The sequence below is a fragment of the Melozone crissalis genome, unplaced genomic scaffold (genome assembly GCF_028551555.1).
Source record: "Melozone crissalis strain CALT ecotype California unplaced genomic scaffold, PUWL_Pcris_2 ptg000057l_1, whole genome shotgun sequence".
Lineage (NCBI taxonomy): Eukaryota > Metazoa > Chordata > Aves > Passeriformes > Passerellidae > Melozone > Melozone crissalis.
Window position 1 is genome coordinate 11679305 of NW_026535835.1, and position 24594 is coordinate 11703898.

The 24594-nt window shown below is 47.3% G+C and overlaps 1 protein-coding gene across 2 annotated transcripts in view; it reads left to right on the forward strand.

The window, feature by feature from the left end:
• The first annotated feature begins 668 nt into the window (after positions 1-668).
• NLK (nemo like kinase) overlaps positions 669-24594 on the forward strand; it is a 37460-nt gene continuing 13534 nt past the window's right edge. Inside the window, exons 1-5 of one of the 2 annotated variants that reach the window (XM_054287333.1) lie at positions 669-713; positions 1082-1536; positions 1670-2105; positions 23192-23321; positions 24354-24409. In XM_054287333.1, the coding sequence (XP_054143308.1) occupies positions 1681-2105; positions 23192-23321; positions 24354-24409 (611 nt within the window). In that variant the 5' untranslated portion in view covers positions 669-713; positions 1082-1536; positions 1670-1680. Of the gene's footprint in view, positions 714-1081; positions 2106-23191; positions 23322-24353; positions 24410-24594 lie in introns of both variants that reach the window. The other variant, XM_054287332.1, reaches the window with a different exon arrangement.

The window sequence follows — 24594 nt, forward strand, 5'->3', positions numbered from 1 at the left end:
CGCGTCCTCACCTCACCTCACCCCGCCCCGGGCCGCTATTGGCCCCGTCCGCCGCCCGTCAGCAGAACTCCTCCGCCCATTGGCCTCTTGCCGCCTGTGGGCGGGCGCAACGGCCGCTTCCTCATCCGTCACGCGGCGCCGTGCTCCGTGATTTGTGGAGCGGCGGCTCCTTCACTGCCCATCGGCTCCGACCACTGGTGAGGAGAGCCGTCGGTCTCGCCGCCGCCCCGCCTCCCAGTGCCATTGGCCCAGTAACCTCTTTTCTGGCTTTCGTTCCTCTTCATTGGCTAATTGGATTGGATGGGCGGCTGCGATTGGGCGAAAAGCGGGTCCCGGAGGCGGGACTTGGCTCAGGAGCAGAGTCCATTGGCCGGCGGCCCGCTGTGAGTGGCAGGAAGGTGAGGGAGGCGGGGCCGCCCGGGGTGAGGGTTGTGTGAGGTGAGGGAATCTCGCGGGGTCTCGGCGGCTCCGGGCGCGGCGGCGCGCGATGATTGGCCGGAGGGGTCACGGGGGCGGGGCCGCGCCGTGGGGGGAGCTCTGCACGGCCGCGCGCGGTGGGCGGGGCGCGCCGGGCCCCGCGCGGTGATTGGTCGGGGGCGGCTCTCGCGCAGCCCAGCGGGCCGGGCGCGATTGGCTGCGGGCGGCGTCGGGCGCGCGCCCCGCAGGGGGGGGGGAGCGCGTGCCCGCGGCGCGGCGCGGGGCGGCGGGACCAGGTGAGAGCGGGGCCGGGGCCGGGGCCGGGGCCGGGCGGGGCGGGGACCCGGGGCCGCCCCCAGACCCTCCCGCCGCCCGCACCGCGGGCCCCCTGCCCTCCACCCCCGGCCCGACCCCCCCGGCCCGGCCGGCCCCGCCCCGCCGCGGGTCGCGCTGTCAGGGGCCGCTGCGTCCTGCCCCGCGCCCCCTCCCCGGCCCCGCGCCGCCCCGTCATTCATTCGCCACTTTTCCGCCTCCTTCGCCCCCGCCGCGATCCCTGTCCTGCCCCGGCCCTTCCCTTCCTCTTTCTGTTTTTATCTTCTTTTAGCCCCCTCTCCTCGCCCAGCGCCCCCCCTTCACTTTCTCTGGGTCCTTGTGTGTGTTTCAGGCCTTCAAGGAAAAGTTGCAAACTCCCGAGTTATTGCTGCTGTGAGGGAGCAGGTGCCTGGAAGGAGGGAGCAGGTGTCTGGAAGGAGGGAGCGATGTAGGAGGTGCCCGGGCTCAGGGAGGTTCGGGGGACACATGGAGAGGGTGCGGGAATGGCAGGGCTAGGCTGGCCGGCCCTCGCGGGGTGTTCAGGGCAGAGGCTCCGAGCCCTCCCTCCGGAGGGAAGGGGGATTGATCACGGTGTTTAATTTTTATAACAAGAAAAACAACAAAAATAACCAAAAGTGAAGGAAAAAACCCACCCCGGCCCCACCCCAGCTGCCCAAGGATGGAGTTGGAGTAGCCAAGCCCGGCTGGATGCTGGGGAAGGGGTTGGCGCCCGCACACATGAAGAGACTCCCCGAGTTGTTTGGCTTCGCGAGGAGATAAGGCCAGTGGAGCTCCATGTTTTTAAAGGTGGGCCGTGTATGATGAAACCCAACTTCTTTTAAAGTGTAGCAGATTTAATTTTTATGGCCAAATGACAGCTTGACCCAGTTGTTATCCAATCAAAGGGCATTTTTTTGAATGTCTCTTTGTGGCACAACAGCCAACGCAAAAATGATGGCGGCTTACAATGGCGGTACGTCTGCGGCAGCAGCAGGTCACCACCACCACCATCACCACCACCTTCCTCACCTCCCTCCTCCTCACCTCCATCACCACCACCATGCTCAGCACCACCTGCACGCCGGCTCGGCGGCCGCGGTGCACCCCGTGCAGCAGCATGCCTCCTCGGCCGCCGCGGCCGCCGCAGCCGCGGCCGCCGCCGCCGCGATGTTGAACCCAGGGCAGCAGCAGCCGTACTTCCCATCCCCGGCCCCGGGCCAGGCCCCCGGACCGGCTGCAGCAGCCCCAGCTCAGGTACAGGCTGCAGCAGCTGCTGCAGTCAAAGCGCACCATCATCAGCACTCACAACATCCACAGCAGCAACTGGACATTGAGCCGGACAGACCCATCGGATACGGAGCCTTTGGTGTTGTCTGGTGAGTAGAGACAAAAGTGAACCGATACCTCCTTGTCATTCTTTACCTGGTCATAACTCATCCTTGTTTTTGTCATTTGAATCAGAAAGCAGGAGAGCTGCTTACTAAGAGCTTTTTTGCTGGTTCTTCTCCGTTCTTAGAAAGTCGCTTCGCTTGTTTGCGTTGGCAGAACGAGGTTCCCGGTGGTGAGGAGCCACCTCTGACTAACAGCCCACCCTGCCATTCTCTTCTGAGACAATACAGCTTGTTTGTGCCCTTTCTGTACCTTTAATTAGAGCGTGCATCCGTGCAGCTAAGCCGTGCTTCCTAAAATTTCAGGTTAACAAATGAGCATTAGAATATTCATTTTGACCTGGCTTAAGAGTCAGAAATGAAAAGCGTATGAAAATGTCTTCCTTGTGCAGTCACCTGTCAAGATCTTTGTCTCACGGCGGTTTGACCTGCGGTAGTGCTGTGTGCTACCTAAAACGGCACAGCTGAACTTTGCTCCCCTCTCAAAAATGGAAATGGGATTTCCTGCCTCACTGTAGCTGTGCCTCCGGCCCTTTTATCCCCCAGCCGCGTTTCAGAGGAGTCTGTCAGCGGAGTGGAATCTCTCCTAATGCATTTTGTGACTACCTTAGAGCCATGTATGTAATTAGTGCCCTTCAGGAGCGCTGACACAAAGCCGGCAGCAGTGTATATATATATATTTGTATATAAATGTTTGTCAGCGTGCCCTATTCGGAGCTGTGCTGGGAAGCATGAAGGCTGGCAGGGGGTTGTTTGGAGAGCAGGCGTGTTGCAGTGCACTTCCTGCAGCACGAATGCAAAGTTTGCAGCTGTGCGTGGTGTCCCAGCCCTCTGCAGCGTTCCCAGCCCAGCCTCTGGGTGCCCCTGGAGTTTTGCTTTAGGCGCTGGCCGAGCTGCAGTTTCAGTGAGAGGAGTGGCCGGGGCACGGAGTGTGCCAGGCACAGGCAGAGGGCTCAGCAGGGCAGGCCTCAGGAGAGCAAAGCCCCTTCTGCCTGCGGCCCAGCCCTTCGGGGCGGCCACGCGTCACCAGCCCGGTGCTGGCAGCAAATGGTGCTGTCTGAGGAGGCCGAGGGAGCTGCAGGAGCGAGGTGCAGGTCAGTGCTGGGGCTGCTCTCGTGTGCCTTCCCTCAGAGCTGGGGAGTTCATTTAAACGCCGAGTTCTCCCCGTCGGAGGGGAGTGTTGTGCAGTCAGCGCTGACGTGCTCTGGCTGTGGTACAGCATTAAAAAGTGGGTGGAAAAGAATGAAAACTGACAAGGAATCTGCTGTAAAAAATTATCTGAAGGTATTTCCATCAGTTTGTATATTTTTTAAGGTATGGAGTTCTATAAATTTATTTGTTAAGGTCTTTGCTTAAATTCATGTCGTTATGTAAGATCAGCCCTTTTTACTGGTGTTTTGTTTGCCTGTGCATTTTCCAGGTCTTTATTTTCCCGGCTCTGTTCGCCAAAAAACAAGGTGCAGAGAGAGATCTGCTTCCACAGTATTCAGTAGAATGAAAGGTCACGCTTGCATATTTAAATATAATATCATTAAGGTTGCAGGGGGGAGAAAGGAGGAGTGGAGGGAAGGGTCTGAGTGACATCAGGTAGGAAAGGCAGTGCCAGAGCATCTGCCCATCCCGAGCCCTGGGCCGCGCACCCGCGGGACCTGCCCCTGGGGGACTGTGTCTGCAGAGCTGCAACTACAGCTCTGCTTGGAGGTAACAACAGCTTGGGAAAGAGAAAACAACAAAGGGGGAGGCTGTCAGCTAAAAGCAGAAGCTGGGAGCTGGGATCCCTCCGGCTGCACTGGCTCAGGATGTCATTGGTGGGAGTGAGTTCCTCTTTGCTCACGTGTGTTTGAATCCAGTGGTCACTGCTCAGCTTTTGGCATTTCATGTTAACCTCTGCTGGTGAGTGCAGGCTCAATTTAGGAGTCTGTAAGCAGTAATTAAACTGAATTTTAGTTTCATTCAAAATGTGGAAGAATGCCCATGTAATTGAATTTTATGTGAGATAAAGTAAGCACTGACTTGAGTATTTATAGTTTGAGGTGACTTGGACATGAGCAATGTGCTCTTGGGTTCAAGTGTGACAAGGGATTCACAAAGCCTGAGTGACTTCGGAAGGAGGATTTGTTGTTCCTCAGTATCTTGTCTGAACATTATTTGTGCTAATAGGTAACTGAAAAGTTTTTATCAGTGCTTCTGAGGGAAATGGATGTTATTGCATAGACAGTTGGGCTATTTGCAGAAGTCTTTCATCTCGTGCTCTGGTGTGTCACAGCTTTGTTTGGGAGGCACAGCTGACCTGCAGCTCAGTTCAGTGCATCAGACGGGCGATCAGCGTGGGGCGTTGCACTTCCCGTTACCTCACCGAGAGATTTTCTCTTGGCAGTTGAATTAGCATTTGTCATTAGTTCATTTGTCTGCTGCTCGGTGATGTTTCGGGGTAGCTGATGTGCTGCTGGAGTTTTTCACTCGTGAAGAGCCAAAGCCTGGTGCTGCAGCACTTTGGTTATTGACCCCTGCGGGCGGTGCTGCTGCTGCTGGGGTCTGTGCACATCTCCTAATTCCCGTGTCCTCGCTCAGCTGGGCACCTCTTGTGTGGAGTCAGCTGTCCTGGCACAGCACCTGCTCTGCCTGCTGCCCTGCGACAGGGAGGGAGTGCAGGGGCTTCCCCCAGATCCTGCAGGTTTGTTTCCCCACGCTCTGGTTTGGTGAATTGCTGCAAACCCAGTCATGTTCCTCATTTGCCAAAAGCAGAGTGATTTGCTCTTGGAGTGTTCCCTGCTCTCATGTTCCTGAAGTGCTGAAAAAATCCAGATTTTAATGTCAGCGACAAGCTCTGTCTGTGTCCTGTGGTTCAGACTGAGCAAGGCTGAGTTTGGGAAGCCTTGTGTCTGTTCCAAGAATGAGGAGCTGTCCTTTGGAGAAGTGCTCCCAGTTTTGCTGGGGAGACATGCTGCTGCCATCTGGTGGGATTCCTAAAAAAATAATAATAATGATAATTAAAAAATTGTATCGATTGAACCTGCCAAGGCTGGTAGGTTTGAAATAAAGGTTGAAGCCTCAGTGTCGCTGCAAGAGGTGCTGGTGCTGTTTCCATGCAGGGTTCCTGAGCTGGTGAAGAGGCTCTGCAGCTGCAGGAGGGAGATAGGGAATGACAACTCTTGCTGCTGGCTCATGGTGGTAACACTGCTGCTGAAATGTGGAAATGTCCCATTGGCTGGGATATATCTGCTCCAGTGGGATAGGAATGTAAGATATGGGGGAATTCTGCTTGTCTTCCTTGTGTCTCTTAATTTTGAAAAGTTATTGTCGTTCATCAAAAACTGTGGAACCAAGCAATCTCTCTTAATAATGTCAAATCCATGTTAAAATGCATCTCTGTGGGAAAGCTGTTACAAGTGACAATAGAAGAAAGTATTTGAATTAATATTTTTTAAATTCCTGATTTACTCCATTTGAAATTGTGTGTGTGGGTTAAAGTACTTGCCTCTAATCCTTTTTATTCAGGAGGTCACATGACAGTACAGTGTTCTAAACAGTTTGGCTGTTGGTGTTGAGACAGGACATCATGTTCAGGCTGTCATAACTTTAAGGGCAGAAATAATTTAGCCTTAATCTACTGTTCATTGCTGGCCTGCAAAGGCCTGAAAATGCCAAAGTCATTGCTCCATGAAACCCAAAAGAATATTGCATACAATGGATTGTTGCCTGGACCCTGGAACTATTTTAAGAGGGTTTTATCCCAGCAGTGATACTAAGCACAGCAGCAGGAAAGACGTTCCCAGGATAAACTGATAATCTCCCTCTCCTTTAAAGGAATGTGTCCTGCTGAGCAAGGATGCAGTGGGGATAATGTGTCTGGGACAAAATTGCCAGAATGTATATTAAGGAAAAGAAGGTGTTATGGGTTCAGAGCAGTCTGAGAAGTGGCAGGAGAAGTTCCCCTTCTGCTATCTGATACTGCTGAAAACCACAATGATGTTTGGCATAGTTAATACTATTAACGATGCCTAGGCTGGAAAGTGAGAGACGTTTAGCAAAGGCTGAACTATAGACATTTCTTTTATGAAACTCATTAGGACTTCTGGTGGGAGAGGTTTTTTCTGAAGTTGAAGCTGTCTATATAATCTTTTTCCAGTCCCTCAAAACTCACCTGCCAGAAGACAGTACTTGACCATCAGGAAGTATTTTCTGTTAATTAACAGGTGGACAGTGGTTAGCTTTGACCTGTGTAATGTGACATTTTGTGTTACTCTGAAGTGACTATTTTGTTACTGCTGGGCAGTGCTGGTGCTGTTCTGCTGCTCACCCACCCCACAGGAGAGGGCTGGGGTGCACGAGGGGCTCGGTCCCTGGGCCCAGGGGAGCTCCAGCCCCGTGGCACCGTGCCCAGGGCACAGAGCAGGGGCAGAGGAGGGCTGATGGCCCTGGGGTGTTTTCCAGCCCCATGGCACCGTGCCCAGGGCACAGAGCAGGGGCAGAGGAGGGCTGATGGCCCTGGGGTGTTTTCCAGCCCCATGGCACCGTGGTGCCCAGGGCACAGAGCGGGGGCACAGAAGGGCTGATGGCACTGGGGAGCTCCAGCCCCGTGGCACCGTGCCCAGGGCACAGAGCAGGGGCACAGAAGGGCTGATGGCCCAGGGGAGCTCCAGCCCCGTGGCACCGTGCCCAGGGCACAGAGCAGGGGCAGAGGAGGGCTGATGGCCCTGGGGTGTTTTCCAGCCCCATGGCACCGTGCCCAGGGCACAGAGCAGGGGCACAGAAGGGCTGATGGCACTGGGGAGCTCCAGCCCCATGGCACCAGGGCACAGAGCGGGGGCACAGAAGGGCTGATGGCACTGGGGAGCTCCAGCCCCATGGCACCGTGCCCAGGGCACAGAGCAGGGGCACAGAAGGGCTGATGGCACTGGGGAGCTCCAGCCCCATGGCACCAGGGCACAGAGCGGGGGCACAGAAGGGCTGATGGCCCTGGGGTGTTTTCCAGCCCCATGGCACCGTGCCCAGGGCACATAGCAGGGGCACAGAAGGGCTGATGGCACTGGGGAGCTCCAGCCCCATGGCACCGTGCCCAGGGCACATAGCAGGGGCACAGAAGGGCTGATGGCCCTGGGGTGTTTTCCAGCCCCATGGCACCGTGCCCAGGGCACAGAGCAGGGGCACAGAAGGGCTGATGGCACTGGGGTGTTTTCCAGCCCCATGGCACCAGGGCACAGAGCGGGGGCACAGGGGGGCACAGAAGGGCTGATGGCACTGGGGAGCTCCAGCCCCATGGCACCGTGCCCAGGGCACAGAGCAGGGACACAGAAGGGCTGATGGCCAAGGGGTGTTTGTCTCCCCAAGCCTTCCCCCAGCTCTGTGGGGCCAGGCTTGGACCACAAGTTTGCCACTCTTTGTGTTCTACCTCAGTGAGTTCTGCTGTTGTCTGATGCAGATAGACACTGATTTCATAAGAAGGAGGCAGAGTCATTTTTATCCAGTTATTGGAGGGAACCAGGAGGATGCCTGAGGCAAAGGAGGCAGCACTGGCAGTGGGCACGGAGTAGAGTGGGGATGGGGTTTCACATTCACCATCACAGTGGAAGGAGCTTCAGGTGATGATCTTGGATCCCCACGTCAGTATTTTTTTATAGGATTGCTTTATCTAAATTGGATTCTGACCTTATTTGTGAAGAAATGTAGTAGAACAATGACCTTATTCAGGTTTTTCTGTATGGGAAATTTTGCAGAGCTTTATGTGTTTGAGTGGTTGGGGCTTTTTTTTCAAATTTCCTGAAAAGAAAAGTTCTGTTAACATTTAAATGACTGTTTCCCAAATGGAGTGAATTAAATGAAATGGATATAATAACTCCTTGCATTCAAATTAGACATTGGGATTAGGTGAAATTCTATCCAAGTAATATATGAGTTGTTCATTATTGTCTTGTAACATGATGCAAGAAAGAAGGAATGTGAATAACGTTTTTTTTCTCAAAGTTGGGCAAGGAGCATTTGGGATAAATTAGTTCACTGTAAATTATGCCAAGGTCAGCATTTCAGAGGTCATTTGAAATGCAAGTTGCTTTGCAGCACCTGCAGACTTTGATGTTGTTTGTATCCACACAGGACTGGATGCTGATAATCCAGTTAGATCCTGGTAGCATTCAGTGTTTTTTCTTTCTTCCTCTGAATTCTGCAAATGTTACAGCTTGTGACTGGATCTGCAGTCTAATATTGATTTTCCAGAAGACATATTTCAGATGTTCTTTTCTCTCTCCCCCTGACTCTTTCACCTCTTTTTAAGAGGCTATTTAAGTTGTTGAATTCCCTAACCCCTAACAGAGCTGTTGGTGTTTTGGGGGGCTGAAGGAGTGAGGGCGCAGCCCAAAGTGTGGGATCCCCCATGGCAGGAGATAAAGGCCATGAAAGAGTCTGGGGGGAGGCTGCTGGGTGTGCCTGGGCTGCTTCATTTCTGGGCGAACAATGGCATAGAAAGAATAGCTTTGGGCAGGTAAAGCGGAGGAAGCCTTGGGGATATGTTTGAAGTGTTTTTTGATTACTTGTAATGGTTGTATCTGGGTCTCATGTATCTTTAATCCTCTGGAAAGTTCTGCCTCCTGGTCTGGAGTAGGTAATGTGCAGCTGTTCTTGTGAGAAAAGCTGGCTCAAAGGTGTGTCGAGTTTGCTTAAATGGAATTTGTGTTCATTAATGTAATTGGCGATGTTTTTTAAAAGGTGTGTTAAAAATCCACGAAGGGTTTCAAGTGCTAGAAAATCTCTCTGTAGATGCTGTAAGTTTTGGTTTATTGATAGTCAGAGTAACTACTGCACCTGCTTTGTAAAAGTAGACCCCTGAGTAGGGTGGGAGATGCTTAAATCAAAGTGTCAGATGGCAGGCGGTACAAACGTGTATGAAAAGGGTAGAGACTTCTGGGATCAGTGCTTTGTTTATTGATGATAGTATTTGTTCATAATCAGCAGTAATAGGGAAAAAGTGGATGGGATGGGCACTGGATGGGTGGTAGCTACAGGTGGTACAAACCACAGCCATCACCTCCCTAAGAGGGGTTGTAAAAACAAATGTTGTTGTAGCAGTATTTTTTTTAATAACATAGGTCATATGTTTTATTTAATTTTTATTTCCCCCACTGTCTTTTCTGACTTTTTTGTCACTTCTGCCCATTTTTCTCATTTTCTGCCATTGTCTGTGGTACTTGGTATGAAGTGCAGCTTACCAACAGCACGCTTAAATGAAAACAGTAGTGTTTGGAGACGAGGGGTAAATTGTAGAAAATAAATAACATTTCCCTGTGGAAATCACTGTAGCTCCATCCATAGTGCACTGCAGGAGGGGCCTGGAAAAGAGCAAAGTCATCTCCTCTGTAGAACACGTGGCCTTCCTCAGTGTGTCCTGTGGGCACATGGATGGGCTGCAGCCTGTGGGTGCCAACACTTGTGATTCCACCATGTGGCTCACAGAACTGAGTCTCATTTGGGGAAATCCCCAGCTTGCCCAGGGTCACAAATGCCTTAAAATCACTGAGGTGCTGATGCTTGTAAGGTTCAGTTTTGTATTGTAAGTCTGCTGGGAGCCTCGATCAATGAAACTGTCAGCTCGGTTTTCTAGGTTCACAGTTCCCTGGTTTTGCTACAAATTGCCTGGGGGGGTTTCAGTAATTGTGGAAAAATGCCAGTGGTGCTCAGGTGAACTCAGGTGTGTGAAGTGAGTGCCCGTGGTGCTGTTCAGGCTGGGGTGGGTACAGCCCTGAGCGGGAACGGGAGGGCAGAAAGCTGCAGGGGAGGACAGCCACGTACCAAAATGCTGCTCAGAATGCACCAGAACAACACACCAAACCTACCAGAATAATCTGGACTTCATTTCAGTATTTAAAGCTGCATCATCTTTCCTTATGCAATCGTGACGGATAAATGAAGGCAGACTTACACCAGCCTTGATATGAAACAACTTCCATGGCTACAGCTCTGGAACATGGCCATGTACAGTCTTTAAAAGTGCTTAGTAAGATTTTGAGCTTTAATCTTGAGGGCTGTGGCAGAATCAGTGTGTCCTAGTAGTATCATTCTTTAATTTCCTGATGTGGTGTTTTTCTGTAAAGGCTTGGAAGCATTTGTGTGTGAGTGGAATTTTTATGCTCTTAATGCTGTTGGATATAACATCAGAATGGTTATAGCAGGATCATTGTGTAAAATACATATTCTCTTATTTCATTACGTTTTCTTAGAACATGATATGATGGTATTTATGTGGGATTTGAAAAAGAAATGTTTTTTCAGAGCATTCTGTTCAAAAACTCTTACAGGAAATTTTGTGGATAAGTGAAATATACTGGGAACTGTAGTCAGAGGAGGATTTTCTTTCCTCCCTTCTCTGTTACATGAAAACACATTTTAATAGTTGCTAAAGAACCCCAAAATTGCTCACCAGAGAAGCTGGTGTTTCAGTTTCCTTGTCCTTTTGGAGTGGTGCTGATCCCCAATCTGCTCCTGGTTCAGAGCAGTTTGTCTCCATTATCTGGGTGCCACCAGGAGGGTTTGCTGAGTTTTGTGGTGTCGGGGTAGAGCCTTTGCTCAGTGGGACCAGTGAAGCTGGGGATGGTGCTGAGCTGGTGGCCAGGTACTTATTCAGGGTTTGAGATGGTTTATTATGCTTTTTCTGAGGAGTGACTGACTCTGCCTTCTTCCTTGGCTGTGTGTGTGGAGTTGGCTATTGGAGGTTACACACTTTATTGTTTGATATAAATTCATGTAACTATGGAAGAGTATTTGTCTGTGAACAGCAAAACTTGCTCCGTGGCGGCAGCAGCATCTCTCAGCAAGGAGCAGCGTTCCTCCTGTGCGCAGCTGCTGAGTGCGTGCTGGCACCCTGGCTGAGGGAGGGGAGCCTGGCACGGGCTCTGTCTTTCTCTGAGAACCATTCTGTTCAGCCTTTGCTGCTTTGGTTCCTAAGGGGTTAAGGAGTACTACAGGAAATACAGGAGTTCTCTCCCAGTCCATTCTGAAGCCCTGGACTGATGTAGGGCACTCCTGTCTGGAGCAGAGCTGCAGGTCACTGCCTTCTGAGCACAAGTGTGCCTCTGCCTTTTAACTGGGGACCTGCTTGGCTTCCTCCCGCCTTCGTTTGTAAAGGCCCTTGGCAGCCCATGTGAGACTATTTGAAAGCCTCAATTAGAGCTTTTTCCCCCCAGAGATTGCACAGTGACAGCACAAAAGCATTGTTTAAAGGCTGTTCTCATCTTGCAGTATAACTTCTCTTTGGATGCTTCTGTAAGTTCTGCTTGGCTCGCTCAGAGCAGTCTTTGGAAGGAGGATTTCTTTTCAGGACAAGGAAGAGAAGGCATTATTATTTCTGGGCTGCTTGCCATCCATCTTTCTTAATTTTATCAATTCCTAGGCTGGTGTTCTTGCTAAAATGAAGAAAAGAATTTCCTGAGCCTCTCAGTGCTTTCTGGCTCCCCTGTGTTGTCCCTGATGTGTTTGAGGTGGAGGCCAGAGCTCCTTGCTGCTGATTTGCAGCTGGTGGGGGTGCTGATGGAGCAGAAGGGCAGTTTTGGTGGTTGTTGTGGCCACAGGAAGGGCTGTGGGTCAGACAGGGAGCCGTGTGCTCCTCGCGTGAACCCGCACAGAGCAGCACTGCCCAAGGTCACAGGGGGCTGTGTGCAGGGCTGCCCAGCACCAGGGGGGCACCTCAGGCCTGCTCTCAGCTCTTTGGAAAAACAGAATAAAGGCAGTCAAAACAACGCCAGGGGAATTGAGATGCTATTTCTGGTTTTGGACAGAGGTGGGGAGTCTCCCGATCAATTAGCGTTTTTCAAGTCTCAGCTCGTATCTCAATTGCAAGGACAGGTAGGAATGGACCCAGAAATGGAGATCTGCCAATAGTTCTGTCAACGGCACGTGTCTTCTAAGTCACTGTTCTCAGAGTCACTGTTGTTAACAAGATGTGCAGGTAAAGACCAGTGGGGTTTAGTGATTTTTGTTTTCCTGTGGTTCAGCATATGGAAATGAAAAAAAAACCCAACTACCAAACACAGAACCAACCAAGGCTAGTATAAAAATAATACCCAGCTTTTAAAGTGAAATGGCAGTGAGTAATGATTAGCATCTACTTTATTCTTATGCCTAAATTCAAATTGTTGGGGGCAGAAGCTCCCACATATTAATTACAGTTAATTTAAAGGGACAGTGGCCTGCATCATTAGTGCTCTGTCCAGTGCTGCTTCACCAGTGAATATTCACACGATGAGCTGGAACAAAGGGATGTGAAATTCAGACCTGCTGTGTTTAAGTCTAAAAGCCATTGAAAATTGCCATTTATGATTTGGCAGAGAAAGAATTTTATCTTGTCCTTGTGGATCCGGACTGTGTGCAGAGGGGAGTGTCTGTGTGGGCTGGGGAATCCTCCTGTGTCAGTGACTAAAGCAAGACCAGCCCAGATCCTGCACTCTGCCAGTCTTTGTGCACCACTGTTCTAAAAGAGAATGTCCTACAGCCACTCTGAGAGGCAAAAATGTATTCTAAAATATCTGTTTTACCATGGATCGCTTGATTTAATTGAAGACAGTAAGAGTTCTGCCTAAGAGCTTAACTAAAAGCAGATTTTAATTATGAAGTCGAAAGTACATTTGATTTGGTTTTTCAATTATTATAGATACCTCAAGGTATCAGAGTGCTTTTCTGAGCATATTTGCTCATTGATTGCAGTTGAAAAGTCAGGATCAAGGACTTGCACCGTGCTTTTGCCAGCAGGGCATTCACATCCTCACCCAAGCCTGTAAGCTGAGCTGAGCTTCCCTTCTGCCCCTGCTGAAGAGACAAAGCATGTATGCTCCTTTGGTTTGGATTGCTTATTGTTTTCTGAAGCAGTTGAGGAAAAGTAGGTGAATGTTGACAGAATCAGGACCAGCTTTGACCTACTTGTGGCTTTTTTTCTGATCTCTGTCTTGGGCATGTCACCTTATCATTTTTAAGCTACTGTTTACTCATGTGAAACCTCATCTACAACATTGAGAACTGACAGGTGTTTGGTAATTTGAATATTAAATGTATATATCATCACTCCCACAGTTGTTCCCAAGGAGATTTTGTCACTTACCAAATGACCCAGTAAAGGGAATTCTTCTGTAATAGTTTTATTTCATCCTGAACTATTGTTTAAATTTTGAGTGTGAAGTATTTTAGAGTCATTAATTTCATTCCCCTGGAATTGCACCCATGGTAGTGATTCCATCTGTTATCACAAGGTTTTTGACAGACTCAGAATAGAGAAACATATATTAGGATTTTCCTGTCAGTTCATGGAGATCATGGAAGCTAAATACAGCTGCGAAAGGAGGAGGTCAAAAGGGAGTCCTGCAGGTCAGACCTTGGTGTTTCTGTGGATGGAGATGTGAAACCAAACCAACTGCATTGTAGCATGTCAGTTAATTTGGTTTATAACAATTCAGGCTGGTTTTCTTCCAGTGGGAAGAGGGAGAGACACACTTTCCTTGAAGATCTTGTAATATTTTAAACAGTTCTGTAAGATGACATTTTGTGGGTGAGTTTTGGAAGGGGGAAAAGGCTGAGCATCACTGGAGCTGTGCTGCCTCCAGCACCTGGTGCAGGTCACCTGGCCCTGGCACCAAGGCATGAACAGGGTTGGCTGGCTTACCTGAAAATTTAGATTTTGCAAATTTTACAGGATTTCAGACATTTGAACAGTAGCCAAACGACCTCTCACAGAAATTCATCAGCTACATGTTCTGCTGTTGCAGACAAGGAAGAATTTTGAGCAGTCTCGTCCCACTCTCAGCAGGCTGTTCACTCAAAGGTGCTGTTCACCTCTCCACTGCAGTGTGTCACTCCAATGTCTCCGGATCTCTGAAATTGCCTTTTGAATCTATTGAAAAGGAGTGGTTATGGCTCCGGTGTAATTGAGACTGTCAAGGAAATAGGTGGAATTTTTACAGCTCCGTGAGACTTGATGGTATGTGACAGAGGATCATTCCCTTCACTGGCCCATGGTAATGGGAGACTGATGTGTCTTTAAATGCCCTGGCAATAAATAGAAGACTGATTTTTACCTTTTTTTTCCCTTCTTTTTTGCAAGGCTATGGGTCTTTCTTAAATCTTCATTAACATGTAATAATATATAAAGCACTTCTTTCATGTTCCAAAAATATCCCATCTGAGACATGTTCTAGACTTTGGGACTGTAGAGGTTATGAATTTATTTATTTCACACTTGTGTTTTGACGTGTCCCTTCTGTTCCTACAGTAATTCAGAGAAGGAATGACTGGGCAGGGTTGAGCACATAGAAATCTTTACATAGGAAACAAATGGCAGCAGTTTGCAATAATTTACGTGAGTAAAATGTGCAGAGGAAGCCTTAGAGAAGCTGATGTGAAATGCCCTGTGCACAGCTACAAGGACACAGCTTACAATGTGGCTGGGCCTTTCCCACCATTGTCAGACAGCCTGAAGGAGGACCCCGAGCTGCCCCAATGGGAAAGGCTGCACAGCTCGTGTCAGATGTGCTGCTCCTTTGGCTCTCAGCTCTTGGTTGGGTTTGTTCAGCAGCAGAGCAATTGAGATGTCTCTGCTCACTGTTTACTTTGGCCGTTGTGAAGTGTTGGGCTTGGGAATTACAGCATCTTATAGGCTTAGTGTGTATTTAAAGTAATATTTTAAAGTTTGGTGATTCTAACATCCGTGCCTATGCAAGACAAATAAAAACACTGTTATCTGAAATAATTTCTGGTAAAGAGAATGAAAGAGAAAGTGTCAACTACGAAGCATTTTGGATTTCAATTCTGTGTTCTGTATTGTAGAATACAGAATTCCTTTGAATAAGGAATGGGCGGAGTAAGTTGAAACTTGAAAGGTCAGTAAATAAGATTTAACTCTTCCAGCTAAAAACCTTGATGAATGTTCATGTATTTATCATCACTACAGAATTTGGGGAGATGAATATAAATAGCAGTAATTCATAAAATTAGAAGGTAGCCTCAGCCTCATACATATATACCTATTTATTTGTGTATTTATATACAAATACATCAAAGTCCTGAGGCTTAATCCTTAACCAACAGATACAAATATCTCCCTGGTGGAAGCAGGGAACACTGCAGTGTAATTACTTTGAAGTACTGAGTTTCAAATATTTGTTGCACACTTTGGTTTGAATCCGCTTCTGATTTTTTAAGTCAGGAGACATGATTGTGGTGAAACAAGGACTGGCTGAAACAGGACAGGTTTCCCCTGGAGCAGGAAGTGTTGAGGTATTGATTGGGATGAGGTGCTGAGCTGCTTCACAGGGATTGCTGTGCAGAAAGGAGCTCAGGCACCGTTTCCTGTGGGTTTGTTCTGCCCTGGTCTGGAGATGTGGTGGGAGAGGTGATGGGAGGATGGAGGTGCAGGGAGAGTGCTGGTGAGGAGAGGAGCTGGGTGGTTATTGCAGGTTGGTTCTGTCCTGCTCCAGGGAGAGGAGCTGGGTGGTTATTGCAGGAGGCAGAGGAGAGCTGCTGAAGAGAGGAGCTGGGTGGTTATTGCAGGAGGCAGGGGAGCGTGCTGGTGAGGAGAGGAGCTGGGTGGTTATTGCAGGTTGGTTCTGTCCTGCTCCAGGGAGAGGAGCTGGGTGGTTATTGCAGGTTGGTTCTGTCCTGGTCTGAGGAGAGAGGAGCTGGGTGGTTATTGCAGGTTGGTTCTGTCCTGCTCCAGGGAGAGGAGCTGGGTGGTTATTGCAGGAGGCAGGGGAGCGTGCTGGTGAGGAGAGGAGCTGGGTGGATATTGCAGGAGCGAGGTGGCAGTCGGGGATATGACCAGAGACCTTATTAACCTACTTTGCTTGGAGGTGCAGAAATACTCCAGGAACTGTGCCAAGGCCTGCAGGCTTGTTGGACGTGGAGAGGAAGGTTTCTCATCTGGGTTTTTCTTGGTTGGCTGGTGGGAATGGGAATAGAGGTCAGTGAATTGGGGCAGGACTGTGCGTGTTATAGTGGTACAAGCTTTAAAAATAAAGAAGAAAGAACTGTAAAAATACATGAAGCTCTATGTGTTTATTTGGCATGTTATTTATTTGTGATCATCACATCCAGAACTATGCCATTGGCTGAAAAAAAATTAAAAATTATATTAAAAATTATCTGAATAAATGTTATGTGTAGTGTAGTAATTTATTGTAGCTGTGGTTCATATAGGCAGTTGAGAAGTGAATAAAAAGGTCTGAAGCAGAGTCAGAAAATTTTGTATAAGTGGGGAAATAAATTTGATTTGGAAAGCAGTTTCAATTTTAAGCTTCCATGAAGGAAGACAAATTAAACATTTTTAAAGATATTAGCCATAACAGTATCCCTTTAATTTTCACTCCTTTCTTTTAAGTAAGATACTCTGAATCACTTTTTGTTCAAGGAGACAGATTTCCTGCAGTAATCAGTTTTGCTTTTAGCTCTGATTTGTAAAGAATAAGTGATAATGGCACACATGCTGGAGGGTGTGATTAGAACCAACGTTAAAGGCTTTTTTTGGACATGGATGGCTGGAAAAGGAGCTCTGGAGAGGTCTGCATGTAGCAGGAGGGAGTGAAGCACACCTTTGAAGTCTCTTAACCCTTTCCCGTAAAACACCTGTAAGTGAAAATGAAATCTGGATGTTTTCTTCAGGCTCATGTGGAAGTTCTACATGAAATCTGTTAGCTTGCATTCAGCCAGTTCTTTCCCAGATCCCATACCACTGAAAAGACCAGCTCCTGAGGATATGTGTTAGAAAGACTTTGCTATTTGGGATAACTTACAGGTTTCCTTGAAGTGCCTTTGGGTATTTTTTGATTACTTTACAGTATTCCGTGGAGAATGTTGAGAAAACTTAATGAAATGCTGAGAATGCGCATTGGTAGTCAGTTAATTAAATTGTCTTTTTGTGTAATGTTCTTAAGTAACTTATTTTCTGTTCAGTGCCTTTCCCACAAACACAAATTTTTTGTTCACATGCAGACTCCTGCATGCAAAACCTACTTTACTTGCCAAAATATTAAGAAAATATTTAGCAGGTGGAGTATATTTTTTGAGGTCCCAGATGTCTAAAAGTGTAAGAAGTTTTTAGTTTTGCCTGTGAACACCTTCACCCAGCTTTTGCCAATCCATATCAGCCCATGGCTCCTTGTCAGTCTCTCAGTTGTGTCAGTGAGCCCTCAGACTCCTGCAGCCGATCCCAGGGATGGGTGAAACAGGGAACTCTGTGACTTGGCTTCTCTGCCTCAAAGTTCAATCCAAGTGAAATCCAAGTTTTGCTCACTAGTATCTCCTTAGCTATCTTTTTGCAGTTTGCTTTCATATCATATCTCTCAAAGATTTTTTTTTCCCCACTGTAAATATTTCATTTTAGGATCTTTGAAGTATTGCCAGCTGGAGGCTGCCACGGAGCAATAGTGACCTGAAAATCAACAGCACATCCAGTGCTTAAATAGCTCGAAAAATAACAGCTGTTCTTTTTGATAATGTCTTTTAACAATGAAACCTTATTTTTCTGTGCTTGTGTGCTAAAAATTCTGCTGTCGCTGACAACTCTGCCTCAGTGTTTCAGACTCTTCTGTGCTGCAGCTACTGGGACTTTTTGTAGGCAATGATTTACTGCAAGTTTTGGAATATTTTTTAAGTCCCCAAACTGCTGATGTGAATAGGTAGACACACGTGTCAGTGTTTGGGCCCTGCAGAGTTCCTCGGGGTGAGCAGGTATTTAATGTAACTCACAAGTGGGATAATAGGGAGTGGTGTGATTTAACAGGGAATGGTGTGAATTAACAGGGAATGATGTCATTTAACAGGGAATGGTGTGAATTAACAGGGAATGATGTGATTTCACAGGGAATTGTGTGATTTAACTGGGAATGGTGTGATTTAGCAAGGAATAATGTGATTTCACAGGGAATTGTGTGATTTAACTGGGAATGGTGTGATTTAGCAAGGAATAATGTGATTTCACAGGGAATGGTGTGATTTCACAGGGAATGGTGTGATTTAACAAGGAATGGTGTGATTTCACAGGGAATGGTGTGATTTTACAGGGAGTGGTGTGATTTCACACAGAATGGTGTGATTTAACAAGGAATGGTGTGATTTCACAGGGAGTGGTGTGATTTCACAGGGAATGGTGTGATTTAACAAGGAATGGTGTGATTTCACAGGGAATGGTGTGATTTTACAGGGAGTGGTGTGATTTCACAGGGAATGGTGTGATTTTACAGGGAGTGGTGTGATTTCACACAGAATGGTGTGATTTAACAAGGAATGGTGTGATTTCACAGGGAGTAGTGTGATTTCACAGGGAATGGTGTGATTTCACACAGAATGGTGTGATTTCACAGGGAATGGTGTGATTTCACAGGGAATGGTGTGATTTTACAGGGAGTGGTGTGATTTCACAGGGAATGGTGTGATTTCACAGGGAATGGTGTGATTTCACAGGGAGTGGTGTGATTTCACAGGGAATGGTGTGATTTCACAGGGAGTGGTGTGATTTCACAGGGAATGGTGTGATTTCACAGGGAGTGGTGTGATTCCTCTCTGGGCTGTGTCCCTGGCCCCTGGGTGGGTGCAGGACCCTCCTCTGGTCGGTGCAGTTCCTCACTCCCTGCAGTCATCCCGGGATTCCCTGGCTTGTGCTCCTCCTGCAGCCTCCCTGCTGCTGTGCCTGTCGGGGCTCCTGATTTCCAGTTTCATTGCTCCTTCCTGGGGACAGGCCTCGTGCTGTAAGTTCGGAGCAGCCTTCCCCAGAGCTCTGGCCATGGCAGTAACGTGCAGAGGACTGAGCACTGCTCTGCTGTAATGTTTTCCTCCTTTTCCTAATGATTCTGTGGGTGGCTTTTCTTTTAAAAATTATAGCTGAAATGACTATGAATATCTCCTTTAAACGAGATTGTATCAGCTTTTGCATCTTTCAGACAATGTATGTACAGCCAGAGGGTAAAACCCATTATAATGCCATGCTAATTGCATGAGTGTGTCTGCTAAAACTCTCTTGTTGTGAGAAATCCAACCAAAACAAATCCTCGCTCCTGATGATCCCTCTCCCAGCACTGCTGGAGGGGAGCCCAGGTCACCCTGGTGGCAGGACAGGGTGCCCAGGGGGCTGTGACGCTCAGCAAGGCCCTGGCTGCACACACAGGGAGAAAAGACTCGTATGGAATTGGAAAACTGGGGTCCTCAGATCAGGAATGTGGTGATCTACGAGGAGGCTCTGCTGGTTCTCTGCATTCACTGCGGGGATGAGGCACCTCTAGAGAAACAGTTCGTGTGCTACCCAAGAGCCCTCAAAAAGAGATAAATGCCACCTCTCCCTCTCCTCGTTCCCTTGGCAGAGGCAGTGTGACTGACTGAGATGCTCTCTGCCATATGCCCAGGCTGCCATTGTTCCTGAACAAGCGTCTGTGTGTCCTGCCTTTGTCGGGGCTGTCCCTGCTGGCCGTGTCACCGTGCCAGCACAGCTGTTTGGGGCCAGCCCCAGCTGCAGCAGCCCCTGCCCGGGCAGGAACCCTCACTCACTCAGCTTTGGGCTGCAGAACTGACCTTCAGGCTACTCAAGTTAGAACCATTTAGCATGTGAATAACTTAGCTTCCGTTAGGAGTTGTCGCAGAGCTTCAGAACACGTTTTGTGTGCGGGTCAAGAGCGGTGTGGGACGTGGACTGCAGTCTGTGGTGGGAGAAAACACTGCTGGCAGTAGGCAAGGTCACTGCAGGGCCTGGAACATCACCTCTGGCCTGTCTCCCTGGTGTTTGAATCTTTATAATGGTAAATTGCTAAAGCAGCTGCTTTGCGTAAAAACTCAGCCTCTGTGGATGCATTTCCTTTTCTTCCTTCAGTAAGACATCTGTTGCTAAATCCACATATATATATTGGTTTGTTTTCTTAAGGATTTCACACTTGAGTCCTTATTTTCCTCACCTCTCCTCTCTGCTACCCTACAGTCCATTAAAGGTTGTGGATCAGTTTTTGTCACATTTTGGTCGGGCTCAGTGCCTGGCAGTGACTTTGCAGAGAGCAGAGCCTGGTCTCATGGCCTGTGCCTGTGTGCAAATTTTATGTACTCAATCAAGCATTTCCCAGATAAGAGATTTGATAAGTGCACAGCCTCTCCTTGCCCTTCCATTTCAGTCTTGGGAATCTTGTGGTTTTGTGAGCTTTTCTAAAGGATTTTTAATATCATCCCATGCTCAAGTATATTTTGAAATATGCCAAGATGTGATTGATTGCAATACCATGTGCTGAAAAATGGCATATTGGGATCACATGCCCTTGAGTATGAGCTGTGCTGTTTGTTTTAAAGTGGTACATCAAACATGCCTGGGTGAGCAGCTGAAATGCTTGTGGGACCAGGCCACTTACATATCTCAGAGTAAGGCTTGCTGGAAAAGCCTGTGTGATTAAGAGTCAAGCAACTGAGGAAAAAAGTTCACTGACTAATAAGAAAAACTTGCAGAGTAATCCTATTAAATTCCCTCCCTTCTGGTAACTCCTGATGTAAATTTATAGATATTCTCTATAAATGTGAAGGAAGGTTTCTTTCCGTGACAGAACAAACTCCACCAGCACTTTCCCACACCACCCCAAGAACATTCTTTCATTATCTTGCTCCTGTGTAATAATTGCGCACGGAACAGTCACAAACTTGTTTTTCTACCAGTTGAAACTACAGAACAATGTGTATGCCTTGACCTGGATTCAGGGAGAGAAAAAGTCACTGTTGGCATAGACTCCACCTTGAAAATTTGCCATCAACATGGCAGAGAGTTGCTAAAGGCTTATAATGCGTAATTGAAACGGCTGAATGCCTGCAAGGATTCTTTGAGATAAGGATTGTCTTTGAAAACATTTTAACTAGAGGTCTGGATTGTGTCATTAATCTCTTCTGTGGTCCTATTACTTTTTAAAATTGTATTATTTCTGGTGTGATTAGCTTGCAAAGTAAACAGAAGGTGCAGGTTCTGTAAAGTATCTTTTTTCTTTATGTTTTTATGTCAGACTATTTTAAAAGCTTTTTATGTAGTTCTTAAATATAGCAAGACATGCATACATTATGTACAATCAGCAGAACAGAAGGGTTTCTGGTGGCAGGAGAGTGGCCCTGCTGCACAGGGCACCCAGTGCAGTTCAGGGGATGCATCCCATTCCTGTGCTGGCCCCAGGGCTGCTCTGGTTGTGATCTGCCCCCCAGAACGTCCCGTCCCTTTGTCCCAGCTGTGTGCTCCCCTGTGTCCCTGCAGGGCTGGGTTTGGGCTCACTGCACCCTCAGTGCTCAGTGCTGGATCCCCAGCTCAGGGTCGCTGTTCAGTGTCACTCCCAAAGGCACGGTTAGAGCTCAGCTGGCTGCCTTGGCACAAGATTCAATCATTTATTTTTTGCCCCATACCTATATATAATTTTTGCTAGGTTATTTTTGGTTTGAATCCTGGTCTGTGATCTCTCTATCCCAGCTGCAGTTGGTGGTTGGTAAGTGGAGCCTTTGAGGCTTCAGTAGTGCCTTGAGATGGATGGCTGCTGCCTGCTGGGCGCTTTGCTGCGGGATTCACCTGTGCTGGAATGGCCTCACAAAGCAGGGCAGGGGATTCAGACGTGTTCTTCTGACAGCAGCAGTGAGTGAAGCTGCCTTTCTAGCTGTTCTCTCAATTAGCTCCTAGGAGATTTTCCCGCTTTTCTAGTTTCTCCTGGGGATATGTGACCCGATAGCATATTGCTATAAATAATTATTTTACTAGTATCAAAGTAGGTGCTGTACACAAACACAAAGCAACATTTTCAGCATCTTTTTTTGGATGCTGTAAATACCAGGTTTTCAGACAGGCTGTTTCCTTTCTTCCTTTCGTGTTTCTGTTCTTTGGAATGCAGGCCTGACAGTTCTGATCTTCAGAACTTGGATTGTTAGTTTTGTGCTGCCCCTTGAAGTGGAATTGCTGGTGAGTAGCACAGAGCTGCCAGCCCAAGGCAGGGAGGTGAGGGGCAGGCTGGCATTGCTGCTGCTGGGGGGAAAGAGCAGAGGAATTGCTTTCCAGGTGGATACTGCGGGGGATCATCACTTGTTTGTGAAAGTGGGTTATTTAAAAGAAAAAAGAAAACTGGTCATAGATGAGAATGGCACAGCAACCCCACTGAACTCCTTCCTCTGTGAGAGACTAGGAAAAGTCTGTTCACCCAAAGCAGTGGTTATTGTGTGGAGACATTTGGAAGAGCAGAGCAGCCACGCCAGGCCTGGCACAGCAGAGGAGTCAACTGAGAGAGAAAACCAGCAATTTTTTAAGGACAAGTGTAGTTAATCAGGGTGCACAGCTGGATGTGGATTCTTCTGTGGGTTCAACACTGCGCTGAGATTGAAGTTATTTTGGTCATCCCAGTAAAAATATGCATATACTCTATTCTGTAGTTTGAGAAACTCACCTTAAAAACTGGGATTGGGAATTGAGGCACCATAATCTCCTTGCTCTAGTTTTATGGTTCTCATTATAAAATTCTATTTTCAGAATCCAATTATTTTAAATTAAAACACATGCCATGTGCAAAGCACCTTACAATTCCTGAGCTACTATATTTGCATTCCATAAGTTGTGTGGGAGAAGGACCAGTATCATGCCTGTTTTACATTTGTGCAAACCTGGATACCACGTGCTGTTGCTTCTCCAGATGTGATTTGGTGACATACCAATAAATAGTCTTACACTTGCCAGAGTTTTGTCAGAACAGGATTATTAGATCTTTTACCTTCTTTGGAGAGGAAGAAGTGAGCGATAGACCTGATAAAATCCAATCTGGGTAACTGAGAGCGTTTTAATGAGGTGTTTTTGGGAGGTGAAGGGGATGTTTATCCTGACATCCGCTGCAGGTGTTGATGTCACCATGAGCTCCGTGTGTGCTCCATCCACAGAATGGTCACATCTGTGTGGCACAGGCTCTGCAGGACACTGCTCAGTGCCCTCACATTAGTGCTCTTTTCCCTAGAAATGGCTTCACTTTGTTCTGACTCACTGAGCTGAGAATGATAAGAAACTTTAAAATATTCTTTTCTTCTTTAGCAAACTGTCTAACAGGAGTATGTGATGTTCTTTGTCTTTTTTCCTGTAGGTCAGTAACAGATCCACGAGATGGAAAGAGAGTTGCACTCAAAAAGATGCCCAACGTCTTCCAAAATTTGGTCTCTTGTAAAAGGGTCTTCCGGGAGTTGAAGATGTTGTGTTTTTTTAAGCATGACAATGTAAGTAAATTCAAAGTAATCTTGAAATCTTTGAGAAAACAAACCTAAATGTAAAATGGAGCTCTCTGTACCAGAAGTGTGTTTTGTTACAGAATATCTAAAATTCTTTACAGTGGTCAGATTTTCTGGAAACTCAGATATTACTGTTGCAGACACTATAAAAATGAAACTGTCAAGAGTCTAAGGATACTCATAATTTCCCCTCCAAAGTGTTTGCAAACAGACAGTCAGTACACTTCTTCCCAGCCTTATTTCAGGCTTCAGGTAGATGTCAGGCTGCACAGAGCTGTGTCAGCTGGACACTTCCTCCTGAGCTGTTCTGTCCCCTTTGCTGGTCCTCTCCCAAACCTGCTTTAGGTAAAATCAGTCAGCTTAAGTTAAAACATTTAATCACTATTTGGTTTGACCCATGAAGTCTGAAGTGCATCTGAAGTTTGGGTGCTTCACCCAAATGTCACGAGCCTTCCTAGGATAGGATCCAAATGACCACACCAAGGAGTATCTTTCTCTGTGAGAGGATGGGAATTCTTTGCTGCTGCTTTTCTATGTTTTTGCTTTTTTCTACCTTTTTTACCTTTTGCTTTTTGTACCACTGAGCTGCTTATTCAGAATGGGAACATCTTTGGGGTTTGCAATTCCCATGTGGAAGCAGTGAATCACAAAACTCTGAAAGACTAAAGGCAGTACAAAGTGTAATATCTTCTGCTTTTACATTTCTTTGCTGGAATTACTTTCAAAGATTCTATGTTCATATATATTGTAAAGAAAACACTTTTTATTGGATAGATAAATTTGTGCTTTCAAACTACTGCTCCAACAGCTGGAAAAAATGTCTTGAGTTAGAAAAGAGAGAGACATTGAATATACAGAATATCTGACATGGTGGGTTATTAAATTTACATACCTGGTGAGACAGAACATTGGTCTGTCTGTGGGATAGAATAAAATGAAGCCATGTGAGAAATGTGCAGTCTGTCTTTTGGAAAGGGATTTGTTCTGGAATAGGCCTTGACCTTGTGTGGTGTTTCCTAGGTACTCTCTGCCCTCGACATCCTCCAGCCTCCACACATCGACTATTTTGAAGAAATGTATCCTAAATATAGAAATAGAACATCTTAATTGAGGTAGATGTGATTTTCATTAGCTTAGAAGCTGCCAGTGTGTGGTGTAATCTATGAAATGGAATCACAGAAGCCTCGAGCCTGCTTGTGGACAGTTTTATTTCCAGGAGTGAACCTGTAGCATCCCAAGCTGTGAGGTGGTGCTGGGGTGG